The 11,510-nt window shown below is 51.5% G+C and overlaps 2 protein-coding genes across 3 annotated transcripts in view; one reads left to right on the top strand and one right to left on the bottom strand.

The window, feature by feature from the left end:
* Nucleotides 1–2,644: 2,644 nt before the first annotated feature.
* Nucleotides 2,645–11,510, bottom strand: part of PIGU (phosphatidylinositol glycan anchor biosynthesis class U) — a 77,534-nt gene continuing 68,668 nt past the window's right edge. For both annotated transcript variants that reach the window (XM_036419774.2, XM_036419775.2), the window contains 2 exons: nucleotides 3,004–6,312; nucleotides 2,645–2,763 (listed from right to left, as the gene is read on the bottom strand). In XM_036419774.2, coding sequence (XP_036275667.1) covers nucleotides 6,199–6,312 — 114 coding nt within the window. In that variant the 3' untranslated portion in view covers nucleotides 2,645–2,763; nucleotides 3,004–6,198. The remainder of the gene's footprint in view (nucleotides 2,764–3,003; nucleotides 6,313–11,510) is intronic.
* On the top strand, nucleotides 4,256–5,702 carry MAP1LC3A (microtubule associated protein 1 light chain 3 alpha). The gene is made up of 5 exons (XM_036419802.2): nucleotides 4,256–4,385; nucleotides 4,686–4,741; nucleotides 4,818–4,924; nucleotides 5,123–5,292; nucleotides 5,552–5,702. The coding sequence occupies exons 1-4, from the start codon at nucleotides 4,346–4,348 to the stop codon at nucleotides 5,283–5,285; spliced, it is 366 nt and encodes a 121-aa protein (XP_036275695.1). The 5' UTR covers nucleotides 4,256–4,345; the 3' UTR covers nucleotides 5,286–5,292; nucleotides 5,552–5,702.

The following is an 11,510-nucleotide window of genomic DNA, read 5'->3' as shown; positions in this document are numbered from 1 at the left end:
ATTGGACATGTGGGGGGGCCCTTTTTGGGGGCCATTATGAAGTGCTCCGATAAACAAGCCTGTGTTTCCCTGCTCTTGTGTACTTGGAAGTGAAATTCCTGGTTTATAAGAAATGGGTATCTTCACCGGAACCAGTTTGGCTCAGTGGATAGAGTTTCGGCCTGCGGACTGAAGGGTCCCGGGTTCGATTCCGGTCAAGGGCATGTACCTTGGTTGTGGGCACATCCTAAGTAGGGGGCGTGTAAGTGGCAGCTGATCAATGACTCTCTTATCGAAGTTTCTATCTCTCTCCCTTTCTCTCTGTAAAAAATCAATAAAATATATTAAAAAAAAAAAAAGTTTCCTCTAAAACTTGGTCTCGAGTTGTCGGACTTCCAGTGAGCGGCTCTTCAGTGTGTGGATTCTGTGGTCAGTCTGCCTGTGAATGGCCGTTTTCTCTCTTTTCCCTGTCTCGGTGCTCTGGCAGGGACTTCCAAACAAGACTGCGTTTTGTTCGGGGGTGAAAAAGTTTTAAAGTTTGTCCCTGGCTTTAAAGAAAGCAATGCTTAACGTTTTACCATATACCGTAGTGTTTTACCAGTAAGTATAATGTTTGCTGCAGGTAAGGTTTTGACTTTTATCTTGGGAGAGCTCACACAGAAAACTATTTGGACTAGTTGGTTTTTTGAGGTATGTGTCTTTCCTTCTGCATTAGTCTTGCAAGTAATCTTTTCCTAGAAAATTGTTCATTTCATCTGTGTTTTAAATTTACTGGCATAGAGTGTCTAATCTTATTGTTGTCATTTCTGATAATATCATACTTATGTACCTTCTGAAATTAGTGTTTATTTTATTGTGTTTTTTCAAAGATCTAGCTTTGTGGTCCATACTAGTGTTTTTGTTCTATATTTCATCAATTTCTTTTTTTTTTTTTTAAATATATTTTATTGCCGAAATCGGTTTGGCTCAGTGGATAGAGTGTCAGCCTGCGGACTCAAGGGTCCCAGGTTCAATTCCCCTCAAGGGCATGTACGTTGGTTGTGGGCACATCCCCAGTGGGGGGTGTGCAAGAGGCGGCTGATCAATGATTCTCTCATATGGATGTTTCTAACTCTCTATCCCTCTCCCTTCCTCTCTGTAAAAAAATCAATAAAAATACATAATATTTAATAATATAACATATAATATTTTGTTGATTTTTTTTACTGAGAGGGAGAGGGACAGTTAGAAACAGGGATCAGCTGCCTCCTGTACACCTCCTACTGGGGATGTGCCCACAGCCAGTCCACAGACTGGCACTCTATCCACTGAGCCAAACCAGTTTTGGCTATATTTCATTAATTTCTGCTTTTCATTATTATCTTCCTTCACCTTTTCTTTTTTTACACTTATTCATTTTTTTTAATTAAAAAAATTTAATCCTCACCTGGACTGTTTTGTCTTATTGATGAGAGAGAAAGAAAGAAGAGAAACATTTCTCAGTTGCTTCCCATATAAGCCCTAACCAGAGATCAACCCCTGAACCTGGGCATGTGCCCTGACCGGGAATCAAACCCACCACCTTTTGGTGAACAGAACGATGCTCCAACCAGCTGAGCCAGGGCTGTTGCCCCTTTTAAAAATGCTTTGACACCGCTCATGTTCCACATTCCTTCTTACCTAAGAAGGTTACAAATGTTCTAATTGCAGCTTACTATGCCCCCCCCACCCCGATTTTTTATGTTTCTCATTTTTTGTTTTAGCCAGTTTTAGTTTCTATATGATTTTATCTTTGAGTAATAAGTTTAGAAGAATGTTTAAATGTTCAAACATTTGACGTTTATTTTGCTCATGTCTATCATCAGGGAATGTGGTCTGTATGAAATGAATTCATTGATATCTGTTGAGTGTATCTTTGGGTCCAGTAGTTGGGCAATTTTCTTATAAAGGTTTCTTGTGTGCTTGAAAGTAAAATACTGGATTGGGTTCATGGTTTTGTCAGGATCCATTGATCAGGACTATTAAAATCTCCTACAATGCTACAGGATTTGACACTTTTCCTTTGTATCTTGTCACTTTTTCTTTATACATTTTCAACCCTTTTAAAAACCTCTAACAGCCGAAACCGGTTTGGCTCAATGGATAGAGCGTCGGACTGCGGACTGAAAGGTCCCGGGTTTGATTCCGGTCAAGGGCATGTACCTTGGTTGCGGGCACATCCCCAGTAGGGGGTGTGCAAGAGGCAGCTGATCGATGATTCTCTCTCATCGATGTTTCTAACTCTATCCCTCTCTCTTCCTCTCTGTAAAAAATCAATAAAATATATTAAAAAAAAAAAAAAACCTCTTACAAGTTTAAAATTGTTACATATTTCTTAAAAATTTGTCCTTTTGTGGTGAACCTCTTTAAAAAACTGTATTGATTTCAGAGAAGAGGAAGAGAGAGAAATATCGATGGGAGAAAATCATAGGATGCCTCCTGCGCGCCCACACTGCGGATGGAGCCCACAGCCCGGGCCTGTGCCCTGGCCTCTGGTTCATAGGTTGACACTCAACCACTGAGCTAAGCTGACTGGACTGGTGACTCTCCTTTATCCCTAATAATGACTTTTCCCTTAAAGCCTGTTTTGTCTGATATTTTTATAGATACCTTTTGGTTAGTTTTTCTCAAGTATACTTTTTTAAAAAACTTTTGGTGCCCTGAGGTCTTAAATGTCCTCTGGTAAGTGGCATGAAGCTGCATTTTATTTTTCTTGACCAACTTGATCATCTCTGCTTTAGCGGATGAACGTAGAACATTTCCTACCTCTAGCCAAAGCCAGTTTGGCTCAGTGGTAGAGCGTCAGCTTGCGGACTGAAGGGTCCCGGGTTCGATTCCGGTCAAGGACACTTACCTTAGTTGCGGGCACATCCCCAATGGGGGGTATGCAAGAGGCAGCTGGTCGATGTATCTCTCTCATCGACATTTCTAACTCTCTATCCCTCTCAATTCCTCTCTGTGTAAAAATCAATAAAATATATATTTTTTAAAAAGAACATTTCCTACCTCTGGTTTGGCACCATTTAAATAAGTTTTTTGCGTTGCTCCCTTTTTCTTCTTTTCTGCCTGCCATTATATTTTAATACCCTTTACTAACTTTTTCTCTTTTCTATCTTAGAAGTCATACTTCCTATTCTTTTAGTGATTCTTCTTAAGTGTCTGAAATACATGTTTGACTATAGAAAACTGCACAATTATCATTCTCCTCCCGTTCCTCCTCTCAAACAAACCAAGCTTCTTAGCACACCTGCGCTCTGATTCCCCTCGCCCGACTTGTTATTGTTTCATGCTCCTTGTTTGCACTCCACAAATTAATCATCGCCATTCATGTTCTAATTAGGCGCTTGTTTAGATGACTTACATGTTTACCCGTTTAGCTGCTCACTATTTCCCATCTACTGAACCATCTCTCAGGTTCTGCAGATTCACTGCGAAATGCCCTGGTGCTTTTAGTCCCATTTATCCGGCTCTGGGTTTTATGTGAGGATCCTGGTCTTCAATTCTGGAAACTCTTCTTAAGGCACTGCCTCTACTATATTCTTCTCTTCTGGAATTCCGATTGGACAGGTGAGTTCTCACTTTACTTTTCCACTCCCTCCTTTACGTTTTATCCCCTTGTTTCTTAGTTAATTGTTTATTCTCCAGCTCAGAGATTCTCTTCTGCTGTGTGCAATCTGCTCGCCTGCCTTATCGAGACTTGAATGTCAATAGCTCTATCTTTAAATTCTAGGGATTTCTTTTAAAAGCTCTGTTCCTTTTTAGTGACTTGCTCTTTCATGTTTCGATCTCGCCCACCCGCCTTTACCGTTCTCTAACCAAAAGCCCCAGACTTTTTGGTTCTGCCATCCTCAGCACCTCGCACTGCCCTGGACTAACAGCCTGGGTGTGCCTGTCAGTGGCAGGGCCAGGAAGAGAGGATGCGGAGCCGCAGCCTGACCGTGATGTGATTTCCCCACCGCGAAGCTCTGACTCCGCTCCCGCGGCAGCCTCCCGGCTTCCCAGCCTCCGCACAGCCGGCCTGGGACGCGGCCACGCAGGCCGTGACGTCACGCGACTGTGACGCCCGGGAGCCGCCCCTTCCTGGTGCGGGCGGGGACTCCAGGCTCTGCGCCCTGACGTCAAGGCCCCGGCGGGCGGGTTTTGCGTCGGCCCAATGGGAGCAGCGCGCCGGCCTCCCCTTTAAGGAATGTTGTGACCTGACGTCACCCGAGCGAGTTACCTCCCGGAGCCTCGGACGCCGGGCTCAGCGTGAGCCCGAGCCCGTGAGCGCGAGGTGAGGAGCCCCCGCGCCCCGGACCGCACCACCGCCCCGCCCGGAGCCCGGCCTGCGCCCCGCCGGGCCCGCGAGATGCCCTCGGACCGGCCTTTCAAGCAGCGGCGGAGCTTCGGTGAGGCCTGGCGGGCGATCTGCGATCTGCGATCTGGGGGTGGGGGGCTGGGGAGTTGGGGGCGCGACCCAACCTCCAGCCGAAGGTGACGTCAGCCCTGTGACGTCAGCTCCCCGCCGGACCCCAAGCTGGGAGGCAGATTCTGGCCGGGGCCCTCCCAACCCGGTCCTGGGTCCGGCCTGCCAAACGGCCGGGGGCGGGGGCTCCGGGGAGGTGGGGCCGGGCCGCCCCTCGAGGACAGTCGGGGCGAAGGGCACGGAGGACCCAGGTCCAGCCTCACCGCCTGACCCCCTCCCGCAGCCGACCGCTGTAAGGAGGTGCAGCAGATCCGCGACCAGCACCCCAGCAAGATCCCGGTGAGTCCCCGTCCCCGTCCCCGCCCGCCCGCCAGCCCGCCCCGCCCCGCCCGCTCACGGCCCGCCCCCGTCCCAGGTGATCATCGAGCGCTACAAGGGCGAGAAGCAGCTGCCCGTCCTGGACAAGACCAAGTTCCTGGTCCCCGACCACGTCAACATGAGCGAGTTGGTCAAGATCATCCGGTGCGCGGGCAGCCGTCCTCAGAGGGGGCTGGAGTCCTGCGGGGCCGGGCCGGGCCTCCTGAGTGGGAGTGGCCATAGGATGGGCACTGGGTCCCTCCTCTGCGAGGATGGGAAAGTTCAAGGTCAGGGATGGGTGTGGAGTCAGGGGATCGTTGGGGAGGGAGCCAAGCCCCTCACTGTCGCCCTCCTGCCCGCCAGGCGCCGCCTGCAGCTGAACCCCACGCAGGCCTTCTTCCTGCTGGTGAACCAGCACAGCATGGTGAGCGTGTCCACGCCCATCGCGGACATCTACGAGCAGGAGAAGGACGACGACGGCTTCCTCTACATGGTCTACGCCTCGCAGGAAACCTTCGGCTTCTGAGCCAGCAGTAGGGGGAGGGGTTGGGAGGGCAGAGGGAGGCCCCGCCAGGCCCTGCCCAGGGGGCTCCCGGCTCCCGAACGGAGCTTCCTCTGCCCCTGGGGGCGGGCGGGCGGGGATGCTACCCCTTAGGGGCCGCCAACCGCTCCGCCTCTGCTCCGCGGACCTGGGCCTGCCATGTTAGGGCTGCCCCTCTGGGTGCTGGCTGAGGGACGGTGGGGGGCAGCCCCGCCACCCCTGCTCTGTCTGGTTTGTCTTTTTTACTTTAGGCCCCTGCCTGTCTGCCCCTCCCCCGCCCGAGGCTCTGCTTCCTGCCTGGAACCACCCACCCTTGAAGGACTGGCCCCTGGCTCACCTGTCTGACATGGTGTATGGATCTGTGGTCACTGTCCCTCTGCAGAATAAAGATTGCTCAGGCCAGTCTGCCTCCAGCTGCTTGGGGGGTGGGAGGGCTGCTGGTGGCTGTCCCCCGCCATCTCGGCTCACCATGCACACTGGTTCTGCGGACGTGGGTTCATTCTGGAAACCCACACCCTGTGTCGTATACCACGGTGGTATCAGGGGCCCACACCTTCCAGGAGTGCAGTGTGGGCCCAGGGTAGACTTCATACCAAAAAAAATTTATTAAGTCAACAGCCTAACAAACCCTGCTCCCTGCTTCCTCCCCTCTCCTGTCCGGGAGGGGCTCCTTTGTGCGCAGAGCCGGCTCCCGTGGGTCCAAGTGGAGGTGCGCCTGGCAGAGCCCCACAGGCCTGCCGGCCGCGGCTCTCCTCTGGTGCCAAGATTGTGACCCTGGACTTGAACCTCATCTGCCTGAGGACTTGCCTGCTGGCAATTCCGGCTCGAGGGCTTGGCCCAGCTTCTGGCCGGTCCGGTCCACCCCCTGAAGTCCGTGCAGCCCTGTGCCCGGCCTGGCCTACTTGAGCACAAGCATGGCCTCTGTGCCGTCCTTGGCCGTCAGGTAGAGACCATGAGTGAGGTAGTACTCTCGCCGCAGGAAGGCATAGAAGTAGTCAGAAATCAGCAGGATCTGTGCGGGGGGGAGAGAGGAGAGAGTGAGAGGCTTCGAGGAGCTAGGCAGGAGTTGGGGAGACCCTCCCGCCTCGGGATCTACACTTGACTCTGCAAGGTCTCACTGGCACCTTAGAAGTGCCCGTAGGGCCCTCCCGCCCTCCACATTGTCCACAGCTCCTTCCCAAGCCTCTGCACTCGACTGGTGCTTCTGCAGCCAGACCTCCTCATGGGTACCCGCAGGCTCTTGGATGCACCCTGTCAAACCAGTTTCCCCCACTGGGAACCCAGGCCTTCCAGGTGCTCCGCCACAGGATCGCCTGATATTTCTCCCACATACACAGCTCTACCTCCTAAGCTCTTAAATCCACCCATTTCCACCCATCTTAACAGTTCCCACCCTGGACAAAGCCACTGTCATCATCAGCAGTCCCTGGGCCTCCTAATCTCAAACCTCCCCTTCCCTCAGGCCATTTTCCCTAACAGCCAGAGGCTGCTTTTCAATACAGGCTGGTTCCTGTGGCTGTGGAGAGCCAGGGGGTGCAGATCCCCTCCCGGCCAGCCGGCACCTGGTCCTGCTGTGGAGTGAGGGCCGCGGCTCCCGTCCCACCGGCCTCTGCTCCAGCCACGCTGGCCTCTCCCTCCCACTGCAGGGTCTTGGCTGTTTCCTCTGCCTGGACCGCTCTCTCCACTTCCATCTGGTCAGCCCCTGCTGGCCCCCTCAGACCTCAGGAAGGTCTTCCTCAGAGAAGCCCACTCATGTGCCCCAGACCAGTGGTCGGCAAACTTGCAAGCCACGGTTTGCGGCTCTGTTAACTAATGGGTTGCCGACCACGCGTAAGGCATTCCTCTTCCCCAGCAGCTCTGACTTCAGGTTAAAGACATTAGTACATTGTTAACCCTTTGCACTCTGCTGTCCCCTCTCAGGGGACATCGGAATTCTAGCATATCACTCGGATGCCCCTCTCAGGGGGGACATTGCAGTTTACTAGTGATTACGGGGAATTGAGTTAATTCAACGCACGTGTCCGCGGCAAAGTAGCGTCGAGTAGCTGGTAGCCAATGTCCAGAATGGTTCGGAGTGCAAAGGGTTAAAATGTGTTTTTTTAAGTGTTTTTCCCTAAGTCAGTGGTCGGCAAACTCACTAGTCAACGGAACAACGGCAAACCACCACTTGCGAGCTGCATGTGGCTCGCAAGCCTCAGTTTGCCGACCACTGCCCCAGACGGTATCTTGGCCCCATTAATCTCTATTTGGCAGCATAAACTCATCCAAATTGCAGTTTTACATTCGTTTCTGTGACGTCTGACGAGTGCTCCTCCCTCCCTGCACGGGGCACGGTGCTGTGTGCACCAGCTCTTTCCTGTGTGAACCATAGACGTGCAGCTACCATCCCTCTGAGGCCAGAGCAGAACTGGGATTTGCCGAGGTCCCCACATGCTGGACCTACAGTCTTACAGCCCATGTGGTCCGAGACCTCCAGTGCCTGGGGCAGAGGAGCAGGCCAGCCCCATGGAAGGACCAGGAGAGGGGCCACCAGTGCAGACACCACAGCTCTCAGGCACCGAGGCCTCTCAGACTATCAGCACCAACCACCGCCTGGCACAGGTGGGGAGACAAGCCCAGAGCAGGGGAGCGCCGGCTAGGGTCTTGGAGCAGATAAGAGGTTGAGCTGAGCCTGGGATCTCGGCCGCTGACCCTGAGACCCCAATCCTGGGCAGCCGCTCTCACACCGGACAGGAAGGAGAGCACAGAGTGACCTGGAGGAGCTCAGGGCCAAGGCCAGCAATGGCTTCAGGATAAGGACACCTCGGGAGCCTGTCTGGAAGGATGATGAGAATTAAGGCACAAGGGGTTCAATAACTGGTCTAAAACTTTACAGGGGGAGCTGGACTCACGGCCATGACCTGCAGGCCATGCATCAGTGCCAGTGGGCACAGGACTCAGGCTCCGTGGGCATCAGTAGAGCAGACCAAGTCCAGGAAGCCCTCAAGGCCTGGCACCCCAGCTGCCCTAGGGGGGCAGGTGCCACAGCAAACACCTCCCATCCTACAGTCCGTGTCTTACACAGGCACAAGGCTCCTGGTCCGGGGAACCTGTAGCTATGGTTGAGCTGGTGGGGTCTGATCCCCAAGCCAGGTCAGATGAAGGGCAAGTGCAAAGCCACAATTCACAAACGAAATGAGCCAACGCCAATGACACATAATCAGCTGGACAAGCAATAGGAAGTCAAAATAACAGGTATTAGGTTGAACCATATGAAATTGTCATTTTACAGCTCTAACAGTTGACTATTGTCAATTTCATATAGTTCAATCAAATCTAATGTAAAAAGAGAAAAAGAACCAATAAATACAGAGTAAGCAGGTTATCTAGAAGTTCCTGAACAAATAAACAGCTATAAGATTTTAGGGAGTTATTATTTTTCCTTAAAAGCCTTAACTTTGTAAATTAGATGCATGCATTATGTTGATAAAAATAACAATCTTCCAATACATAATTGAGTAATACACAAACGGTGGGTAATTCCTTTTGATATCCTTGCAGGAGAATTAAAAATAAGCCCTACCTGATTTGGCTCAGTGGATAGAGCACATGTGTCAAACACAAGGCCCGTGGGCCAAATCCGTCCCGCCAGGCCTTGCAATGTGGCCCGCACCGCGCTGTCATCACTGCACTCCGCTGCGTTTCCATCACAATGACAGTTTATGACTGTTCAGTAAACCATTCGGCCCGCGATTTAGGCTGGATTTTAGATTTTGGCCCCTTCTCTGATTGAGTTCGACACCCCTAGGATAGAGCATTAGCCTGCAGAATGAAGGGTCCCAGGTTCGATTCTGGTCAAGGGCACATGCTTGAGTTGCAGGCTTGGTCCCAGAATGGGGCATGCAAGAGGCAGCCGATCAATGATTCTCTCTCATCATTGATGTTTCTATCTATCTCTCCCTTCCCCTCTGAAATCAATAAACATATATGAAAAAATTATATATATATAAAAGCCTAAGTGACCGAATGACTGAACAACTGGTCACTATGATGCACACTGACCACCAGGGGGCAGACATGCAATGCAGAAGCTGCCTCTGGTCATCAGTGTGCTCTCACAGTGGGAGCGCCGCTCAGCTGACCCACTCATCCTGGTGGCAGCCACTCTCTCTAGTCCTGCAGGCCCAATCTTGGGAGAACGGGCCAGGCCCCGATGGACTGGCCTGGCTGGCATGATTGGTCCCGACAGCACTGCCAGCCTCAGGCACTGTGGCCGCTTCCCCTCCCTACATGCTCGGCAAGGAAGAAAGGATATGAAAGTGGCTGCCAGGTGGCTCCTGACAACCGGCACGAGGTCAGTGGGACAGAATCAGATCCTGGGCCAGTAAGGCACCCCCCGCAGTGTGTCCTGGCACCTCCCACTCAGGATGGGCACCAGACGCAGGGCCGCTGCAGTGAGAGCCTCTCCCAGGCAGGGCTGACTGGCTGGGAGCCGAGGCCGGCGCAGCAGGGCTGGGATGGGTGGGAATGGCAGGCAGGAGCGGCAGGCTGCGTTGGACTGAATTTCGGCCGATCCCCTCAGGCCAACTCCAAGGGACCCCACCTGTGCACAAATTCGTGCACCAGGCTTCTAATAATAATAATAATAATAATAATAATAATATATGAACTGAGGGAGGAAACCAAGATGGCGGCATAGGGTAGACACCTGAATGCAGCCTACCACAACAAACTGGAATTTAGAACAGGAAAACAGGGGAGGCATTGCCCTGAAGGGCCGGATGGCTAGCTGAGAGGAGGCTCTGTCATCTGGGAAGGAGTGAGAAGGCGCGCGGACCCTCAGAAACTGTGAAGGTGCGGAGAACATGCTGGCTTAATCCAGGCGCGGAGAGGGCGGACAGCTAACGCGGCTGGCTTTCTTGTTTGAGAGGAAAACAGAATCAGCCTATTGCTCTGATAGACTGCCCCAGTCAGGGAGAGGCCAGACTGTCAGGCAGTGGGCAGAGATCTCTCAGAGGTGTGTGAAGCCAGTGGCCATTACTGCGAGATTTGGGGAGGAGCCGAAGGGAAAACAAAGCTTGTCTGCACCAACCCGAGACTCCGCCCCATCCAAGCTGAGCACAGAAGCTCTCCCAGAGGCTGGCTTTCTCTAAGGAAGGACTGGCCAGACTCCAAAGCTTGTCTGCGCCTTTACCAAAGAGGTGCGCGTGCCTGCGACCAATGTTCCAAAACTCTCCGAGAACAGGTCTTTTCTAAGGCGAGACTGACAGGGAACCAAAGATTGTCTGCACCACCCCGAGACCCCGCCCTATCCAAGCGGAGTACAGAAGCCTTCCTAGCTGAGACACTGCTGATCCTCACAGCCAACTGGCTTGGAGATCAACACTTCCCAGTGATACCAACAATAAGCAAGGCTTAACAACAAGACTGCACACACAGCCCACAAAGGGCTACACCAAGACTGTCCACCGCCGCTAACTGGGAAGGCTGTGCTACTGGGCTCTACCAGAACACCTAGCACACAAAACTATTCCATCAAATCAGGGAAACAACTAAAATGCAGACAAGAGGCAGGACACAAAGGAAGGAGATGGAGGAAAAGAAAAGATTGGACACTGAGTTCAAAACTACAGTTATAAGGTTATTCAAGAATATCTTTAAAAAGGCCGATAAAATAAATGAGACCTATGGGATATGAAAAGGGAGCAACGAGAAATAATAAGGGATCAACTAGAAATGAAGAAAACATTCTTTGAAATAAAAAATATTACACAAAGTCCTAAAAACAGACTGGCAGATCGCAAAAATCAAGACAAAGATTTAGAACACAAAGAGCCAGAGGACACTCCTCCACAGAAGCAAGAAGACAAGAGAATCCAGAAAGTTGAAAATAATGTAAGAAAACTCTGGGACAATTTCAAGTGAACCAACATCAGAATTATGGGGATCCCAGAAGAAGAGAGAGAGCAAGATACCAAAAACATACTGAAAGAAAGAAATAGTGACAGAAAACTTCCCCCACCTGGTGAAAGAAATAGATTTACAAGTCCAGGAAGCCGCAGAAACCCAAACAAAAGGAATCCAAGGAGGACCACACCAAGACACAACATAATTAAAATTCCAAGAGCAAAAGACAAAGAGAGAATATTAAAAGCAGCAAGAGAAAAGCAGGTAATTACCTATAAAGGAGCGCCCATACGACTGTCAGCTGATTTCTCAACAGAAACCATG

This window comes from Pipistrellus kuhlii, unplaced genomic scaffold, assembly GCF_014108245.1.
Source record: "Pipistrellus kuhlii isolate mPipKuh1 unplaced genomic scaffold, mPipKuh1.p scaffold_m20_p_6, whole genome shotgun sequence".
Lineage (NCBI taxonomy): Eukaryota > Metazoa > Chordata > Mammalia > Chiroptera > Vespertilionidae > Pipistrellus > Pipistrellus kuhlii.
The sequence above is the reverse complement of the archived record's forward strand: the minus strand, read 5'-3'. Positions and strand labels throughout refer to the sequence as shown.